The 21,189-nt window shown below is 38.0% G+C and overlaps 2 protein-coding genes across 7 annotated transcripts in view; one reads left to right on the forward strand and one right to left on the reverse strand.

Annotated features, from left to right (window-relative positions):
* Positions 1-16,108, forward strand: part of dis3 (DIS3 exosome endoribonuclease and 3'-5' exoribonuclease) — a 30,612-nt gene extending 14,504 nt beyond the window's left edge. The window contains exons 9-21 of the mRNA XM_078545992.1: positions 1,261-1,407; positions 3,858-3,974; positions 5,993-6,094; positions 6,374-6,438; positions 6,774-6,858; positions 8,195-8,322; positions 9,155-9,241; positions 11,637-11,793; positions 12,487-12,701; positions 13,297-13,465; positions 13,976-14,134; positions 14,580-14,702; positions 15,845-16,108. Of these exons, the coding sequence (XP_078402118.1) occupies positions 1,261-1,407; positions 3,858-3,974; positions 5,993-6,094; positions 6,374-6,438; positions 6,774-6,858; positions 8,195-8,322; positions 9,155-9,241; positions 11,637-11,793; positions 12,487-12,701; positions 13,297-13,465; positions 13,976-14,134; positions 14,580-14,702; positions 15,845-15,931 (1,641 nt within the window). The 3' untranslated portion in view covers positions 15,932-16,108. The remainder of the gene's footprint in view (positions 1-1,260; positions 1,408-3,857; positions 3,975-5,992; positions 6,095-6,373; positions 6,439-6,773; positions 6,859-8,194; positions 8,323-9,154; positions 9,242-11,636; positions 11,794-12,486; positions 12,702-13,296; positions 13,466-13,975; positions 14,135-14,579; positions 14,703-15,844) is intronic.
* Positions 16,109-19,382: 3,274 nt separating this feature from the next.
* The window catches only part of bora (bora aurora kinase A activator), a 33,297-nt gene continuing 31,490 nt past the window's right edge, over positions 19,383-21,189 (reverse strand). For all 6 annotated transcript variants that reach the window (XM_078545994.1, XM_078545996.1, XM_078545997.1 and 3 more), the window contains one exon: positions 19,383-20,381. In XM_078545994.1, the coding sequence (XP_078402120.1) occupies positions 20,263-20,381 (119 nt within the window). In that variant the 3' untranslated portion in view covers positions 19,383-20,262. The remainder of the gene's footprint in view (positions 20,382-21,189) is intronic.

Below are 21,189 nucleotides of genomic sequence, written 5' to 3' on the forward strand. Positions count from 1 at the left end.
CCAGTTTGAAACATGTACGTTCTCACTCAAATGCAATGGCAAGAGCTATACATGAAATTGAAAACTAGCTCCAACCTTGCAAGTATCTTGTGACTATCAATTGGCTACTGTTGTAAATAAATGATGGACATTATATGTTGTATTCCCTTCCTCTTATAGTTTTGCTCCCAGGTAATATAAAAATATAAAACCTTGCCTCTCATGTTAATAAAATATTCTTCACTGGGGATATAGCTATATCACAAAAAGCTGCAGTACAAGATTAAATCTTTATTTCAAATTTTTAAATACTACCCAAGCATCTGTGAGCTATACATTTAAGGCTATTTGTATATTTGAGTATTTCCTTAACTGGAAAAACAAATATTCAAATGTAATTTGAGAGGGCTGTAAGATGCATATATGAATTGCCCATCTCCAAAATGGTTTATTTGATGGACAGTGGTATCCAGCTGAGCTATACAGACCAGATAATTCAAGATTTGATTCCAGTCCACACTGTTCTCAGAATGGATGTTCATATTGGCCTTGGCATTCCTGGATAGTAGGGGAAATTCAACCAGCATTGCTGCACCTGTCCAGTAACTCCCTCTTGAAAGAACATTTTTTTTATTCATTCATGGGATGTGGGCTTCACTGGCTAGGCCAGAATTTATTGCCCATCCCTAGTTGCCTTTGAGAATGTGGTGGTGAGCTGCATCTTGAACTGCTGCAGTCCATGTGGTGTAGGTACACCCATAGTGCTATTAGGAAGGATTTTGACCCAGTGACAGTGAAGGAATGGCGATATATTTCCAGGTCAGGATGGTGAGTGACTTGGAGGGGAACTCCCAGATGGTGGTGTTTCCATCTATCTGCTGCCCTTGTCCTTCTGGATGGTAGTGGTCATGCTGTCTAAATAGCCTTGTGAATCCCTGCAGTGTATCTTGTAGAAGGTACACACTGCTGTTACTGTGGGTCGATGGTGGAGGGAATAAATGCTTGTGGATGTGGTGCCAATCAAGCGGGCTGCTTTGTCCTTGCGAGGTTGTTGGGTAAGGACATAATAAGGCTTTGCTGAAGTACCAGCTCCCAGCTGAATAGATTACTGACATTTGCTATCTGAACTTATGCCCATAGAATAGCTGCTTGAGTGAGGTACTGAGGGGGAGTTGGTGCTGCAGAAATCATACCCCAACTAGACTCAACGACCCCAAAAAGAAAAGGGGAAATAGGCAACAAAGTAACCAGAAATTGATGTGCTTTGTTTGGGTCTTTCAGGGCCACTTTGTCAGAAGTCTTGGAAACGCTGGAGATAAAGAAACAGAAACTGAAGTTCTTCTGCTGGAGCATGACGTCCCTCATCAGCCTTTCTCACAAGCTGTTCTCAGTTTTCTGCCCAAGATGCCATGGATAATCACAGAACAGGTATAGTAAATATCAAACTATTCAGTCAATCTTGAGAGGATGTTGAAGTGCAGGGCACCACAATTTTCATACATTACTGTACTTCTATACTTTTTGGAAAATAAAGAGCAGCAGGTCAGACATTAAGGAGAGATGGTGGCATGGTGGTAATGTTGCAGGACTTGTAATCCAGAGGCCCAGGCTAATGCTCTAGGGACATGGGTTCAAATCCCACCATGGTAGCTGGTAGAATTTGAATTCAGTTAATAAAATCTGGAATATAAAGCTAGTCTCTGTAATGGTGACTGCAACAACAACCATCAATCGTTGTAAAAACCCATCTGGTTCACTAATGTCCTTTAAGGAAGGAAATCTGCTGTCCTTACCTGGTCTGGCCTACATGTGACTCCAGATCCACAGCAATGTGGTTGGGTCTTATCTGCTCTCTCAAATGGCTGAGAAAGTAATCAGGGATGGATAACAAATGCTGGCCTTGCCAGCGACACCCACATCCCATGAAAGAATTTTTCAAAACCCCACTGGGTACAAATTCAGATTATGAAGTAGGAATTTTTCTTGACATTTCACCTATCTTAAAATGCTTTCACAGTTGTGATTGTTGGGCTAAAACAGGCACGTGCCAACGAAACCAAGAATAAAACAAACTGTTATTACATTTTAAAGCTATGTCAAATCCTTATGTAATTTTCTAATGAATGCATTTGAAAGTCAGGTAACTCGAGAAATTTTTAACGTAAAAAAATAGGCAGGTTTGGGTCAGGTAATGCGTTAAAGTCAGAAAAATCTGTTTCCCGACACAAGCCAAGCCATTTCTGGCTTTAACTGAAGCTGGAAGGTGGGTAGGTAGCCATCCCGATTCAAGGAGGCAGGTTGCAGCTTTAAATTTGATAATGACACTGCAAGCCTCACCTTCAAGCAGCATTTGACCTTTAACTGTTGTTGGCTTTGTTTGCCAAGTCATGCGGAAACTGACAGGATCCTCAAGGCTAGGAACATAGGAACTGGAGTAGGCCATTCGGCCCGTTGAGACAGTTATGTCATAAATCAGATCATGGTTGATCATCTACCTCAGTGTCACTTGCCTGCACTATCTCCATATCTCTTATCATTAGTCTCCAGAAATCTGTCGATTTCTGTCTTGAACATGTTCAACGATTGAGCTTCCACAGCTCTCTGGGATAGAGAATTCAGAAAATTCACCACTTTGAGTGAAGAAATCCCTCCTCATATCAGTCTTAAATGGCCTTCCCCTTATCCTGAGATTATGTCCCCTGGTTTTAGACTCACCTGCCAGGGGAAACATCTTATCAACATCCATCCTGTCATGCCCTTCAAGAATTTTGTAAGTTTCAATGAGGTCTTTCTTCAAAGCTCTGTGGAATACAAACCCAGTCTTCTCAATCTCTCCTCATAAAATAATCCCGCCATCCCAGGAATTAACCTGGTGACCCTCTGCTGCACCCCTTCCAAGACAAGTATATCCTTCCTTAGAAAACTATGCACAGTATTCCAGAGGTCGCACCAAGGCTTTGTACAACAGCGACAAGACATCCTTACTCTTGTACTCAAATCCCCTGGCGATGAAGGACAACATACTATTTGCCTTCCTAATTGCTTGCTGCACCTGCATGCTAGTTTTGAGTGACTCATGAACAAGAATACCCAGGTTTGGACACCCACACTTCCCAACCTCTCACAATCTAAGAAATATTCGGCTTTTGTCTTTTCTGCCAAAGTGAATAACCTCACACTCATTCACATTATATTCTATCTGCCATGCTCTAGCCCATTTATTTAGCCAAGTCCTCTTGAAGCCTCCTTGGATCCTTCTCACAACTTATGTTCTCACCCAGTTTGGTGTCATCAGCAAATATTACAGTTGAACCCGATGGATTCAGGAGGTAAATGCCTTCACATTGATCCCTGGATCCAGGTGCCTGCCTGAGAAAGCCCACCACTTTTCATCACCTAGGTCTATAACCAAACTATTATAACCAAAGTTGTAACATGCTTGTATATTTATATAGTACCCCTACCCGCCCCCAACACCATCTGTTATGTAAAATTTCTTAAACCACTGGCTATTAAGTTCTAGCTTTCAGTTTGGATGAAGGACGGATTCCCAAAACATTAATCTGTCTTTTCTCTTTACAAATGCCGATGAATCTTCTCTGTATTTGCAGCACTGATCATCTTGTAGTTGCTACACAAGATATAGCTGGCTGCAATTGTGTTAATATCTTTGGCACAATATCTGAGGTCTAATGACTTCTCAGAGTTGTTATAGATTAATTTCAGCAAATTCATGAGACTTTAAAAGTGAACATTGTGTTTGCTGCAATTCTCTTAAAAAAACCATTGAAAAATAGCATGATTTAAAAGTAGATTTTTTTTCTTAGCAGACATAACTAGTGATCCATTAATGAAATGACTGTCCTATATTATTGCAGGACTTGAAAAAGAGGATGGATCTAAGACATCTCTATATCTGCAGTGTGGACCCTCCTGGATGTACGGATATTGACGATGCTCTGCATTGTCGAGAGTTAGAAAATGGAAATCTGGAGGTAAATTCTGATATAAAGTATACATTTTAATCTGGTATTAAACTGGATTAGGAATGTCTCTTTTTCACTTGGAACAGAAATTTAGATTGCATCAGAGAATAAGATTGTGGTAACAGTTGTGTTGTCTGGTTTGTTCCAGTTTTACACCACAGACTTGGAAATAGGTTTACCTCCAATAAAAATGATACCTCTGTGGACAATTCCTATCCTGTGAGCATTATACTTGGCAAAAGTTAATAACATCCAAATTTCTGGCAGTTGATTGGCTGATTCAAAAATTTGAATGTAATTTAGTAGTATGAAATCTTCTTACAAAGTTGAAGATGACCCAATCAAACTATTAAAAAGTATTCAAAACAATTATCAGCCATTTTATTTCACCATTTAAGGGCTCAATGAAGTTCATAATGTAATACAGTTGCAAAAAAGGGGTTATATATTTCACAACATCTCCACCCAAAGCCAATCCTAGTGCCATCACGCTCAGTAAAAAGCAATACTGAGGCCCCTACTTTCATCTGCTATACTTGACTACTCCCATTGTGTTGCTCCTGTTAAGGATATGTTCAAGTCGGGCCCAAAATGGGTACAGTATTGATGAGGCACCTGCCCGAGGTGACGTTTTCTGGATCAGGTGCTATTTTCAGGATCAGGCCTCTTTTTTTTAAATTTTACCAGTAAGTTGTGGGCATCCAGTAAGCCTTCCATTGCAGCTTATCATTTTGGTGCTACAGAAGATTAGTTAGGAGTTAGGATGAAAGAGCAAGAATGGGTCAGCAATAAAGCCTGAAGATTTATATAGGATGAGCAAAATGGATAGTTTCGTGAAACTCCATCCCTGAAAGACAATTTTAAAATACCATAGGTGCAATGTGATAAAAATATGAATTCAATCAAAGTACGTTGGTTTCCCTTTAAGTTATGCACTACAAGGCAAAATTCCTCTGTTGTGAAACAGTGGGCTGCATTTTACGGAGGGGGGCGCGTGGATAGCACGCAAGCTATCCACCCGTGCAAGCCATAATATGCTGTGGGAGGGCTAAGTTCGCTCACAGTGGGACTTATGCTCCTCACTTCCCGATTGGCTGGCAGCTCCAACAGTCCTGGGAATGCCAAGAGCTCAGCAGTGGGTGTTGCTGGGAAAAGTGCTGTAAAAAGTCCAAGAAGGTGGCCCAATGGATCCTGGAGTAAGGTAAGTCCGGGGTATTGGCAGTGAGTGTTTGGCCAGCTTAGGGGAGGGGAACGGGGATTTGGGTTTTGGAGTGCAGGTGAGTAGGAAGGAATAGGGGGGTGGATTGGAGTTAATGTCTTGGGGCAGGAGGCACTGAAATCGGGGTGTTATGGGGTTGAGCTCAGGGATGGGTGGAAGGGTGGTGGGCTGGGTACCTGCCCTAATTTACACTCCCCCACCCCACCACCCCCCCCCCCTCAAAACACATCCTTTGACTTACCTTCGGAACTTACCTAGTTAATGCAATAAAGATGATAAGTGTGGAATAAAATTTCTTTACATCACCCCCCGCTTTGTCACAACTGGCAAATGAAGTAGCTTGTTCTTGTATTGTTGATCACATTAATGTTAAATTGGAAGCATTTGTTAAATTGGGAAGTTTAAACAGTCAACAAATCAGAAAACTTGGGTGTGATTGAATTTAATTTGTTTCTACCTCTGATAATAGAATAACTTTGGAATAGTGGGATGGAGCAAAATAATTTACAGATCAATGTGGGAAAGCAGCTGGACTCCTTGAGGGCTGATAGGTTTCTTAATGCTCCAGATAATTTTGCATTCTTCTATGACCAGCTAATCTATTTTATGTTTACAACATGTTGGTGTGGCAAACTGTGAAGCGTAACATGTTCTAATTCTAGCAACATTCAGAGGTCGTATGTCTCCAACACTCCAACCCTTTGTGTGATTAAAAATGATCATTTTGTTTTATTCCTTAATTTCAATCTAATTTTAGATATTGTCTGAGCACTTTAGGAATAATATTATCTGTGAATGTTCAAAACAGGTTGGAGTACATATAGCTGATGTAAGCCATTTCATCCGACCTGGTAATGCCCTAGATCAGGAGTCAGCAAATCGAGGGACCACAGTATACCTTTGCGACAAGGTAAGGCTCTTATAATTCTGATTTTAATCAAAGTAATTTTGAAACACACTGTTTTTAATTGGACTTGGTTTGTGTAGAACAATAATTATTTTATAAATGTTGAATATGACAATGCAGGCACAATTGTATCAATTTTGAGTTATGTAGTTATAAGACGCATTTGTGCTGTTTCAGTTGTGAAACTTGTAGCTCTAGGGGATGTATTGCTTTATTTCAGTACAAGCACAATAAAAGAGACAATGTGATAACAATAATACTGATGTTTTTGATTTGCAATAGAGAATTGACATGGTTCCAGAACTACTCAGCTCTAATCTTTGCTCCTTAAGATCCAACGTGGAAAGGTAATTTATTTTTCTGTGCATGTCCTATATTCATACTTGCATGTTTCTTGATCTTAACTATAGCATTGAGAAGCACTGATCAAACGGCAAGTCTTTGTCATTCCTTTCTTCTTCCACCCCACCCACCTGCTTACAGTGAGTAAATTAGATGATACTTAACATTCACGACTTCACTACACAGTGAAGTTGTCAAATACCTGGGAAGAAGTTGCCACCTCCTTCAGACCTAAAACTAAGGGCAACAACAGATTAAATTTATAGTAATTTGATAAATCAATTCATTTTTTTAACTTGAAGATTTTGACAGTCACAACTTATGTTCAATTATTTTATAGGTTTGCATTTTCTTGCATTTGGGAAATGACACACAATGCTGAAATCCTACATACTATGTTTACAAAAAGTGTTATTAACTCTAAGGTAAAGTAATATTTTTATGCCTTGAGCCAGGAATGTCTATCACTTTCCCTGATGTGGCTGCTTAATATTTTGGTGGAATGGCTGGAGACACAGAACAGGGCAGATAATAAGAAGTAAAAGAGAATGTTGAGGGGTGACCACAAAGCTTTATTTAAAATATAATGTAACAAAAACAATTTAATTAGTCACATCCTTGAAAGATCAGCTCGTATTCCATTTCCCCTGGAATAAATTTGTATGAACAAAGGAATCATTTTGAACCTATTCTACTTTAATATTTAAAAGCTTCCTTTTTAACAGCTGAAAAATCTATTATACAAATTTTATCTTACACAACTTTCCATGGCATCCAACCCTAGATATTTGGGTTATGCCACTGCACACATAACTCATTGTCTTTTATTGAAATCTTTATGCCAGTACCTGACCTGGGTGTCTTGATTTATGAAGCACTATGTAATATATACTATCCAAAAAAAAATGTAAAATGATCAACTGGCACTTATTGCTGGATAAGTTTGCAATTGTAACATCACAATCATGGTATATCCTTTATTCAGTATGTTGCTTGTTCAGTGTTGCTATTGATTGTTCTGGATTCTGAGAAAAGCTGCTTCCAGAACCAAAAGTGATCTAAATAACTTTGTGGTGTCTATAATGTATATGTATTTTTAAAAGCCCCCTTTTTAGGTACATGATACAAAACTAACCTTGCAGTGCAGATGATAATAGTGAACTGCTGATAAAATCTAAACCTGAAAGATTAGATTACAGCCTCAAAACCATTCCTTGGTATCTATTGTTGTGTTCAATATGTACAGTATTCTGTAGTATTATCCTATTAAACCTCAGTATCCTTTGTTGTATTATGTATTCAGACTCAATAGCCAGTTGTTTATTTGCTGACAGTCTTTGTGTGTGTTAATTGGAGAGCAAGCTGTGAACATTGAGCATGGCATAGGAATGCTGTCATTTGAGTATTTGAATACAAGTTTTATCATGGCAGAATCTAATATTGTTAAAGTATTATCCTACTTAATAAAAAAATGTCAGCAACAAAAACTATTAACACAGTTCTAATGCAGTTTGAAATTTAACGTCTGATAATCTTAGCCCCTGAATGTTAAAGCAAAATGTAATATGCCCAAGCAGACTAAAGAAAGAATTGGTTTTCGTTGAGAGTAGGCCATCGGCAGTTAGGTTAGCTAGTTATATTATTGTAATTTCATTCTGAATCCTAAGGATGAGTTCTGGAGAGTGTGAGATGCAATTATGTACAAATTTGACATTCGTACTTGTATCTATTTACTTTTGGGCTTGCACATTTGTGTAACAGGCATCACTCACATATGCTGAAGCACAGATGAGAATCGATGATGAAAACATGAATGATGAGGTTACATTAGGACTTCGCGGTCTAAATAAACTGGCAAAGATTCTGAAAAGGAAGAGGATTGACAATGGGTGAGATTTTTAGTTTTTTTTTCAAATGTAAACAAAACACACCTTTTTTTCTAAAATGGAATCTATAATCCGGGATTGTTTCGATTATTGACTTTCGCTTCTGAGTCAGAAGGTCGAGGGTTCAAGCCCCACACCGGGATTGAGGACAAACTCAAAGGTGATACTCCAGTGCAGTATATTCCATTAGGCATAAAACTGAGATTATTGTCTGCCCTCTCATATTTTGTAAAACATGTTGTGGTACCATTCAAAGAAAAGCAGGGCATTGTCCCAGTGCTCTGACCAAATTGATCCCGCAACAAGCACTATTTAAAAACAGATGATTAGTATTTTACTTAGAAAGGTATACATAATTTTCTGATCACGTTAAGCAAAAGCTATTCAAATTCAAGCTTAGCCTAGCACCAGGGCACAGTGTTAAATTAACTTGAAATCTACCACTAGTGTTAAAAGTTTTGGCAAGTTTGACTTGGTATTAGTGAATTTTAAAAAGAATCCATTCTGATCCCATAAATGTCTCTTGGACAAAAAGGTATAGATTTGTCTCCCAAGTGGAGGCAGCAGAACATGCCAGCAGTTTGCCTTATAATCCAGGTGGGAGGCCCAGTGCATTTTGAGGCCAGGCCTCTTTAACCTATGGGCAGAAAAACAGCACCCGCATAGTGAAACGATACTGAAAACGATAGGGCTATTTCAGATAGGATATTGAGTGTTAATGAGGCTAACCGGATAATTCACTCATTGCTGGATACTCTATTCTGTCTCGGACCTTGAACCTTGGTTGCTAGGAGAATCTGAATGCTGTTTAATTGAAGGATGTTTTTGTTTTCAGTGCTCTAACACTGTCTTCTCCTGAAGTGCGGTTTCACATAGACAGCGAGACCCATGATCCTATCGACCTGCAAACCAAAGAATTAAAGTAGGTGCTGCAGAATTTGAATATTGGGTAGCTTTGAAAATCAGCGAATTTCATTTAATAAAATTATTTGCTCCTATATTGTAATGGGTTAATGTTAATCAACCTCTAAAGTTACAGATAAAAATAGAATTCTATTATATATTTTATTTATTTTTAGACAGTTAATTTTGAGAAATGAGGCACCAGAGCAATTTATTTAGTGATTACAGTGCCTGATTTCTAATGAAGTGCTAAAATTAATTTTCAAACCATAATGTGAATTGAACTTGTTTTTGTCCCTGTACTTCTGTATGACAGGCACTAAAATTTTGATTATAACCTGTGTTTTTATAAGTGAAAAAAACATTCAATACTTGGACTGTTTCCTCTATCGCTACATGTTTATTCTTTTTAACATTTCAGTATTATTGTGCTTTTATGGATTTTTCATTTATTATTTGAGTCAGAATGTTTTAGATTCAAGTCTCACTCCTGGACTTGAGCACAAAAATCTAGGCTGACATTCCCAGTGCAATATGTAAGGTTCACTGAATTATCGGAAGTGCTGTCTTTCAAAGAAGACATTAAACCGAGGCCTGCCATCAGTCTCAGGTGGGCGAAAAAGATCCCATGACATTAATTTGAAGGACAGCAAGGAAATTATCTGGAGTATTCCAGCCAATATTTATCCCTCAGTCAACATCACAATAAACAGATTATCTGACCTTTATCACATTGCTGTTTATGGGAGTTTTCTGCATGCAATTTGGCTCATGTGTTTCCTGTATTACAGCAGCGACTACTCTTCAAAGTACTTCATTGACTGTAAAGTGCTTTGTTATCTCCTGAGGTTGTGAAAGGTGCTACATGAATGCAAATTTTTTTTTTAATGAATTTTTTTGTGGCTTTAATCCACAACTAGTTGAATAATTCAATTTGTAAAAAAAACTCGTCTTATACGCCAGAGCTTATATCACTATCGTTTTGGTATAATTCAAAAGACTCCATTGCAGACCTTTTGTACTTCAGTGATATTTTAATACAAGTCTAGCGGTTAAACATCCATTCTTTGGCCCCCTTTTTTATTGTTTGTTTTATATTTGTATCCATGTGGCGATTAATGGCCAATACTTTGGGTTCAAAATCAAAAGCATTTGAAATGGCTGTGCCAAACATGACTCTGGGGTTCCCAATATTTTCCATTATAATGATGTGACATGTGTTAGTAGTAGTTTGACATGATGCAGTGTCTTGCACAGTTTGGACACCACTATCAACTTAGAGTTATGAAAAAAGATGATTTCATTGTTTTTTATTCCCTTCCTAACCTGAGGTGCTAAAGTTATTTAGAGCAACTCTGCAGGCACTCTGGGTTAGATCAGGCTAACTTAGTATACAGACTAAGGTTTGTACCTTGGATCTTAGAAGACTAATGGCGCAGTTACTCACAGGGTAAACTTATTGAGTCCTTAGGTCTGAAATTTTTAAGGTTTATGCAAGATCTTACACTAGCAATTTTTTTTTGCATCTTCTGAAAACGTGGGGCTGTATCCACCCGCTGTTAGTAACTGGAATATTTTCCCGTAGTAATAAATACCTTTTAATGGCTCCCTGTTCTTATCCTCTGGCCCCCCTATAGAATAATCTACAGTAGTCTGTCTGAACAATATCCCATCCATTTTCCAGTTCAGGTGTTGTAATTCTAGTTTTTTGGAACATCACTTCTGAAAGCTCTCTCCTTAGTTTATGCACATTTCAATCATTTGATTGTATAACTCTGTATGTTGCAAGAAAGTGAAAGGAAAGCCACACCATTTAGCCAAAAATATTGAAATTGAAAATATGGCACCTGTTTTGAGAAGAACTAGTTTTTTTTTGTTTGCTCGCTCATGGGATTTCGCTATTACTGGCAAGGCTGGAATTTATCGCCAATCCTTAATTACCCTTGAGAAGGTGGTGGTGAGCTCTCCTTGAACTGCTGCTGTCTGTGTAGTGTAGATGCAGCCACAGTCCAATTAGGTGGGGGGGGGTTCTGGTTCTGGAATTTTGATCCAGTAGCAATGAAGGAACAGTGATATAGTTCGAAGTCAGGGTGGTGTGTGACATGGAGGGGAACTTGCAGCTCGTTGTATTCCAGTGTCCTTCTAGGTAGTAGAGGTTGTGGGTTTGGAAGGTGCTGTCAAAGAAACCTTGGTAAGTTGCTGCACTGTATCTTGTAGATGGTATATGCTGCATCTATGGTGAGTTGGTGGTGGAGGGAGTGCCAATTGTCCTGGATGGTGTCGCACTTCTTGAGTGTTATTGGAGCTGCATTCATCCAGTCCAATTTGTATCACTTATTAGATAAATACCTACAACTGACATTTAAACCACCTTGTTAAAGCATTTATTAACATTTTTCTAACTTCATTTACAGAGAAACTAATTCAATGGTAGAAGAGTTCATGTTGCTGGCCAACATCTCAGTTGCACAGAAAATTTACGAAGAGTTTTCAGAGTGTGCACTCCTCAGAAAGCATCCAGCACCTCCACCATCAAACTATGACATCCTTGTCAAAGCAGCAAAATCCAAGGTGAGTAAATAAACACACTTTACAATAGTGTGCTGGTTGCAATGTTCTCTTAATTGCCCAAGATTCAAATAAGGTGATGCTGTGGGATGTTGACTTGTTGGAGCTAATCTGAATAAATTATGTAAAAATTTTACTTCAATTGCATAAAGTCTGTTTGCTCTTTGAGTGAAATGTACATAATTTAGTTTGTGGAGATATCCTGTATAAATCTGATATCATTTTTGACATTGTTGTTTTGAATGTTGTTAACCTTTAGTAAGTGCTGTGAAGAAATGGAGGGAGGACTTTTAAGTGTTCTTATTTTATGGATTCTGCTGTTTCTAGTAGAAACAACAGTAGAGAAACAAAGCCGTGCAAAGTTTGAATGATTAGAGGTATTTATAAAAAATAATTAGTGTAATTTTCACAATGCCTTTTAAAATAGTTCATAAATCTGTTGATTGAGATGGGCAGGTCACCAGAGCAGGAGTCCTAGCCATTCACAAATACTTGCAACCTATTTTGTACAAAATGGTTAGAAAGAGGTCTGCTAACTGAAATTCTACAAACCATACAACTGGAAGGTAAATGTTAATTTGCTATATGGAAATTGTACTAATGCGTAAAGTAAAAATTATAGTAAGGCGTAAAGTTAATTCCTTTGAACTAACTGAAGATAAAAAATACAGTGGTGCTTTTTCTTGTTCCTCTCAGAACTTAGAGCTTCAGACTGATTCAGCAAAAGCCCTAGCAGACTCTCTGGATAAAGCTGAAGTTCCTGGCTCCCCATATTTGAACACACTCTTGCGAATCCTGACAACACGTTGTATGATGCAGGCTGTCTACTTTTGCTCAGGAATGGATACTGATTTTCATCACTTTGGCCTGGCTTCACCTATCTATACTCATTTCACATCACCAATCAGAAGGTGTGAATCTTGAATCAAGTGTTTTTTTAAGTCTTTAGCACATGAATAAAATGAATGTCCATATGGCCTCAGTCTGCCCGGATGAAGGTTGATCTCATTGCTGATGCATAGGTGTTTTCTATAGCCTAAAATAAGTAACAGTTGGCTGTGCGAGAAATTTTTATGTATTAAAATGGAGTTTCATGTACAAGTCTCTTATAACGGCAGTATGTTTTTTTTCCCAAATTGATTTAATTAGCGTAGACCACAGGGAAGTAATTCCTGTTTTGTAAAACTAAATAAGCATTATTTGCAGCCAGAGTAAGTTGAATTTTTTTAATTTGCTATTATTAAGTTCAAAAATAATTTGAATCGTTTTACATGATCTGATCAAATGTCCAGTATATTTTCTCAGAACATCTTGAGCAAATGCTATATATTTTTAAAATTATCCCTGTATAATTCTAGTCTTGCTTTAATCTCACAGTGTGTTTTATATCAATACTGTGATATTGGAAGCATCACTAACCCTTTTGGGTTTTTTTTGACCTGTATTGTAATTGATATTACTTGATCATTTAGTCACTTGTGATTACTGTGTTTTGCCTTTTTGTAGATATTCTGATGTAATAGTACATCGTTTGTTGGCTGTGGCAATCAATGCTGATGTTACCTACCCGGATATCATGGACAAGCACAAACAACAGGCTCTGTGTAATAACCTCAATTATCGTCACAAAATGGCACAGTATTCCCAACGGGCTTCTGTGGCATTTCATACTCAGGTAAACAACAAAACATTTATTCATAAATAATTCACTTATTATTTCATACTGCATAAAAGCTTCACTTAGTGGAAATGGCTCTGTTCCCAAATTTAGATGTTCACTTCAATGATTGTAGGTTTGCTGCTGATTATTGGTTAGGAAGATTTTTTACCGCCAGGCTAAATTAAGTATGTGTTAAATACTTTTTTGTTGTAGTTTACTTTCCTTCCAACCCCTCCTAAGTCATCATAAAACTGTGATATAACTACACAAATGAAGCTTTAGGCTGTTGTAGTTTAAATTAGAGATTTGTGGAACTTGTCCATCAAAGAGCTTATATTAGATTGGCATATTATAGCTGTGCACAGACACAGTCAAAATGTCCAAAAGCTTTTTCAACCTTTTGAAGCAACAATTTGATTTTTGTATTGAACATTCAGTTAATATACCAAGTCAGCTTGTTTATTCAGAATTACTTTGTGTGTTTGCCATAAGGTTTTAAATTCTTTCTGTCCAATGTTATTGCAGTTATTCTTTAAAAACAAAGGAATTGTCGATGAAGTTGGTTATATTCTGTTTGTGAAAAAGAATGCCATTGTGGTGCTTATTCCGAAGTTTGGTTTGGAGGGCACTGTCTTATTTGAAGAGAAGGGCAAACAATCCCCAAAACTGCACTACAATGAAGAGGTACAGAGCTCTCCTTCCATTCTTTTTAGAACTAATTATATTTTACTTTGGCACAATATTTGAGATACTTTTTATTCTTGGCCCTCATGTAATTTCATAGTCACCCTTTTTGCTTCCAGGAGATATGGTTGGACTGTCTCCAACTTTGTAGTGCTTATGCAAAAAATTATTTAAGACAGTAGGCTGCCATTGGAGCAAATGGAGATGCAAGCAGGAAGAAGACAATATTGGATTGGAGACTAGAACTTTCACCCAGATATGAGAGAACCTAACTAACTTAAAATGTTAAAAAAAGAGAAAAATATTGTTTAATTTTTAATCAAAAATTGTGAAAAAAATAACATCTAGTTGCATGCGCAGTATTTGGGATGTTCCTAGATGGTAAATTGAGTTGTGCGTGTAGATTTAGAAAATACAGACAATATCTTTATTATTACTCTTCCAGATCCCATCTTTAGCAGTAGAAAGCACAGTGTTCAACATGTTTGACAAGGTAACCGTGACGATCATGTTGGATGCATCAAATGTCCAGCACCAGAAGATTAGAATGGCACTGGTTGAGCCAGTGGTAAGAATTGTTTTCTTTAAACTTTCCCATTTAGATGTCTGGTTGTTTGATGTATAAACTGTCTGACACACATGCTTATTTTGAATGTTTATATTAGTGCTTGTCATTTTTAAATTGCAATACCCATATCAAATAATCTAGATTTCCTATCTCCTCCCTGAGACAGGAGCACTGTAACTTTAATTCAGTGCCCAGACTCTGAATCCCCCAGTTCGGTAACAAGAGACTTCTCTTCAGCCATGTTTGTACACTGCTCCTTCCTGAAAACTTTTGGTCCTCTTCAGTTTTCATTTTTTCTGACATGTCGAATTTTTTGAAGCAAGTTTCTGTATATGAAGAACATTATAGAAATATAGGTGATTGTAAAGAGCTCTTTACTCAGCTCTTCTCAAAGTGTTCTGTGTCAGGACTGAATATGCCAGGTTTTATACTCCTCCCTCATTTCCTGCGAAGGAGGAGGGAGCCATATCAATTCACCATGGTCTATCCCTGGAGGATTAAAAACCCGAGGATGATCAGGGTCACTTCTTGCTAATTCTCTACCTAAACATCAAGCAATTAGTCACCTTGTTAAAAGATTGGTATCCAAAGAGTAATTTTCCTTGTTTTGTAACTGAAATCCTTACAACCTTGGCCCTTCATTTGCCTGATGTATTGACAAGTAGCAATGTTGTGGTGGTGAATTGGACTTTGTTGATGCTTTGGAGAGCATTCAAATGAATTTTGTTTTTTACTTTTTGTTTCAGTTTAGTGTGCTTGCTAGTCAGAATACACAATTCACACCATTATTCATTACACTATACAACAGGTTTCATATTTATCATGTGCTTTATAAACCATACCGTTATGCTATTTATGCCTCAGGTTGATCAGTTTATTGGTAGTTTAATATTTCCTTCTCATTAAACCCTAAATTACTCCCATATATTTGTTTACAACAGATGGCCTTTTTAGAGATAATTAAAACTTTGTCTTCCACCAATTAGCAATTCTGCTTCAAGGCAATGCAAATGATGCATTTCACAATCAGATGTGGGGAATTTAGATTTCCTTTGTTTCAATCTCTCCACCCATCCTTCTTTTGAAAGGCCTCAGTATACAAGTTTTGAAAATTTGTTTTATTTATTTGTTGATTGTGACAGATTCCTGGAGTCAGTGTTCCAAGAAATTCATCACTGAAAAATACCACTATTGAAGAACCTGAGGTGAAGAAAACTAAGCTAAGCTAGAAAAATTCCACTGTGTTTGGCTATCACTCTGGCTAGTATTTGTTCTAGCTCATTTAATGTAAAATGGCTGTTTTAAGCAGAGATAACTATACATGTATAATAAGGAAAATCATTTGTGATTTACACTTTTTATAATAGAAAATGCCATCTTTTTTGAATAAAATATTGAATATTTTATACATCACTTTGCATTTTTTAAAACTAATTCAGAATATATCCTAAGAAACAGAAAATGCTGGAAATACTCAACAGGTTATGACAGCATCTGTGGAGAGAAATAAGAGCTAATGTTTTAGGTCTGTGACCTTTGACCCAACTGGAAAAAGTTAGAAATGTTGTAGGTATTGAGCAAGCAGTGGGTAAGACAAGGTCATAAGGAAGATCAGTGATGGGGTGGAAGATGGGAGGGATTGAATGACAGAAGAGTTAGTCTTCCAGGGCCAAAAAGAATGGGGTCTTGGATTATTTGTGTGTAGATTGGTCTTTATACTGCAGCAAGGAGAGCAGTGCATTGACAGTTACCATGTTGACAATCCCTTGATGACTAAAGTCATTGATCAAAAGCTAACCCTTGTCACACTTCAAGGTATTGTTTACTAAAAGCAAAGTTTAAATGAGGACACTAGTTTCAACTAGAATGCTACCCTGCTTCCTCAGGGTAGTGTCCTAGGCCCAACCATCTTCAGCTGCTTCATCAATGACCTTTCTTTCATCATAAGGTCAGAAACGGGGATGTGCAATCACCAGCGAATAATGTTTAACACCATTCGCGGTTCCTCAGATACTGAAGCAGTCCATGTCAAAATGTACCAAGGCCTGGACAATATCCAGACTTGTGTGTGCAAGTGGCAAATAACATTCACGCCACACAAGTGCCAGGCAATGACCATCTCCAACAAGAGGGAATCTAATCATCGCCTCTTGACATTCAATGGTATTACCATCGCTGAATTCCCCACTATCAACATCCTGGGGTTACCATTGACTAGAAATTGGACTAGCTATATAAATACTGTGGCTACATGAGCAGGTCAGAGGCTAGGAATCCTGTGGCAAGTAACTCACCACCTGACTTCCCAAAGTCCATTCACCATCGACAAGGCACAAGTCAGGAGTGTGATAGAATACTCTCCGCTGCCTGGATGAGTGCAGCTCCAACAACACTCAAGCTTGACATCATCCAGGACAAAGCAGATTGTTTTATTGGCACCCCATTCATAAACACAGTGGCAGCAGTGTGTACCATCTACTAGATGCACTGCAGGAACTCACCAAGCCTCCTTAGACAGCACCTTCCAAACCCACTACCATCTAGAAGGACAAGGGCAGCAGGCACATGGGAACACCACCGCCTGCAAGTTCCCCGCCAAGCCACTCAATATCCTGACTTGAAACTATACCGCCGTTCCTTCAGTGTTGCTGGGTCAAAATCCTGGAACCCTCTCCCTCATAGCACTGTGGCTGTACCAAACCACATGGATTGCAGCAGTTCAAGAAGGTAGCTCACCACTACCTTGTCAAGGGCAATTAGGAATGGGCAATAAATGCAGGTCTAGCCAGCAATGTCCACATCCCACGAATGAATGAAAAAAACTCTCTATGCTTAATGTCCAATAACATAAGCAGAGCAATAGGCACAATTCAAAATCCCATTTTTCATTGATCTTTCTCCTTTAAAAAATACTATAAAATGTGGAAAAATCAAGTTTTTAAAGTAGCAATGATAACTGACTTTAATAATCCTTTCATATAACAGTGCCTTAATTATAGTTTTCTTTTAGTAGTGTAGTACTTTAGTATACTGTAAATGGGCCTGGAAGTGTTCCAAACTTGTGTCGTTAATGGGGGGCGGTGGAGTATGCAAATTAAAGGATTGTATGAATTACTACCTGGATGTAGATCTGTCACATGCCCAGACAGTACAGTTGTTGTCTGGGGGCTGGGGATTTGGTTTGTAAGTTCATTTTGTATATTAGATTAAAATCCCAACTGGAACTATATCTATGGCCATGGAACAATTCAGACTACTCAAATATGCTGTCCCTAAATTCACTGGCCTGGGTAATCCTTCTGTAGCTTGGAGAATCCTAATTTGCATGCAGGATAACCTTGCCTTTCCCTAAACAAACATCTATTGTGATATTGGTTCCTAAGTTATTATGACTGTACTTCAAAGGTACTTCATTGGCTGCAGTGCCTTGGATGTCCTATGGTTGTGAAAGGTGCTATATTTATGCATGTCTTTCTTTTATCCCTGCCTTGGCCATAAAGCAGAGAAGGTGCCAACTTTCTACAAGTTCTCTTAAATTCCATATCTCTAGGTCTTCAGAAACTGACCCCTGAATATCAACTTTGGTGACTTTTGAACCCATTTCTCATTATGTGCAATCTTGTCCTGTCTGGTGTTCAAACCTACATCCTGTCAGGCACTAGTCACTCTTAGCTTGGTCTTTACTGCATACGCACTGCCACCAAAACCCTCAAAGCCTTTGTCACCTTCAGGTTGAATTCACCAACACGCTTCACTGGTCTGCTAACTTCAAAATATGCACAGCAAAAGGGGCAGATACTCATGTCCTAATCTGCGAACACCTCACCAGTAACAATTGCTCCTTGCCACCCCTCTATGATCTGGCGTATATGTGACTCCAGACCCACGCTTATGCTTTACTGTTGTTGCATTTATTGCAAATAGGGATGGATAATAAATTTGGCATTATCGGTGCATCCACATCCTAACATTATTTTCAAGTTTTGCAGTAGGGACTTTTGGTACTTACTTAAAACAAAAACTTCTAAAATTTAATTGTCAGTAAAGTTTGTAAAGCAACAGATTCCAATAATTGCTGTTAGAGCATTGTTTCCTGCCAGCTGCGACTTCTGCATCCAAAGTGGAGCAGCTTCCGACTCCAGGAAATTTAAAGAGGAGCTCCCATCTTACGAACTGTAGGGCGCAGTCAGTGGTGGTCAGGCTCGGCTGTAAAATAGCATGCAGGAGTGGAACAAACCAGGAAGAGACCAATTCATATGTGAGGTTGAAGAGTTTGCTATTCGATTTTTAAAATAAATTGCCTCATACTTTTTGCACAAGGGGTTAGATTCTTGTTCAGAGGACACAATATGTACGCTCATGATGGTTGAAACTTCTGGGGGATGGGAAGCCAGCAAAGATTATTCCTATCAAGTTTGGAAACCACAAACATGTTGAGGTTTTCAGTAGAAGAGTAACTAAGATAGGGGTAGAGTGAACAGTGTTGTGAGGCCACATATAAAGAGACCCTATTCCTGGGCAGAATGGTAATGATAGGGTAACAAACATTAGACTAGAATTGTTTTCTTAAGAAATTCTGGCAAATACTAGTTTGCAGTGGGTCTTCAAAAATTGTGTTTCTTTCTGTAAACCATTTAAATTTCTGCAATGAGTAGGAATATATAAGCCACTACTAAAATCTCCTACATCTACATTTATATAACAAATTTTGAAATGTACCTTTGTTACAGTATGCAGAAATAATTATACATTCTAGTGCAAGGACAAAAAAGTTTAATACAGGATTTGGAAACTTTTTTTATTAAATATCAATTTTAAAAAGGCACACGTCGTTCCATTTGAATATAAAATATTGCTACTAGACCATTGTAAGTAAATGTTTAGGTCTAAAATGTAAACATTAGTTTTTTTTGCTATTTAAAATATTTTAACTACCGAAATCAAAAGCAAAATTTTTAAACAATATCTTAGGAGTATATTTTTCATTTCAAATTTAAACTTGATTGTACCAGCCTTTCTGTGCATGCAAGATCATTTGACAATTCTTGGGAGTGCCAAGATCCTGATTTAGATGTTTCCAGACACAGTCAAGTGGCAAGTCATTGAAAAGATGGTAAGTTGCCACTGATTTTAAATTTTCTTTAAAGGGTTCTTAATGAATTCCATCTATTTTCTTACGTAATAAAAAAAATGACAATACATGCCAGGCCATAAGAACATTGTTGACAAACAAGTCTGATTAGTGGGAATATTTGCTTATGCAAACATTTGAATGAAAAAACAATGCATAGACTAAAGCTTCTGCTTGAAGTGCATGATTTTATGGGTAACAGATCAGTAAATTCAGGTACTTTATAAATAGCTTCTCTTTAACTACATGCAATTAACATTTTTAGAAGTGCTGATCAAGATTTTTTGCCATTCATCCTAGTTGCTCTTCAGGCATTTTCAGGTTACTAATCACCCAAGCCAATTGTGGCATTTACAGATAAATTTTAAATCCATTCATAGTCAACAAAGATTCTAGCCTTTAAGACTGGATTTTGCAACCATAACGCAGTTAAAACAAAGACATAGAGTTGTCATCAGTGGGCTCAGGTTCCTCCACGGTCATTTCAAGAGGTTGTTTTATAAAACAAGGTGACTTCTCATCACATTGTCGAGGTAAGGAATATTTTACTGCAAGGAAAGAATAAAGATTTAGAGGAAACTAGTTTGCACTACCCCAAATCCTTATTAACCTTTCAATTTTAAAGCAAGCAATTCCACCCCCAAGCCCCTTATTTAAGCATCAGCTTCTTATCTAAGGTTTGATTCTGTATGTAATCATCACCTCAATTGGCCATCATTATTCACGTGTGAGTCAACAGTAAATTGCAGCTAAACCTGATCCTGTCCTTGTTTGCGATCCATGTGTACTTTCAGCAGGGGTCAATATTTAATCAAGGGTCACTGTTGCAAACTCTAGAACCCTTAACAGCTACCTGAGTCCAGACCATTTAACATTAACAACCTGAAAACAAATCTTCCTGCTCAATATAGTTCGAATAGAGACCTCCTCTGAGGACTTATTCATCACTAAGATCGAGACCATTGTTCAGTTGCCATTTACCCTTTCCCTTTCTCCAACAAGCCAAACCTCTCCCCCTGCAGACTCTCCGGATGCCCTAATCATGAATTGATGAACTCTCTAATTGCTCTCCCATCTTCCATAATTCTCTTTCATCTGTGAGACGCACCTGATCATCCTCACTGCATTCATACAACTACTGCCTACTAAACTTGCCTCCTTGGTCCTGATGCCAGGTGATATTGTAAATGTATAACTACTGCCTCATCTCTCTCAGAACAACAGTCATCACCTCCCCTTAAAAACCTCAACCTATATTTACAGGGAGATGGCAGCGTAGTGGTAATGTTACTGGACTTGTAATCCAGGATAAAGTAGCCTGCTTGATTGGCACCCTATCCACCACCGACGCACAGT

The sequence above is a fragment of the Cetorhinus maximus genome, chromosome 7 (assembly GCF_964194155.1).
Source record: "Cetorhinus maximus chromosome 7, sCetMax3.hap1.1, whole genome shotgun sequence".
NCBI classification, from domain to species: Eukaryota; Metazoa; Chordata; class Chondrichthyes; order Lamniformes; family Cetorhinidae; genus Cetorhinus; species Cetorhinus maximus.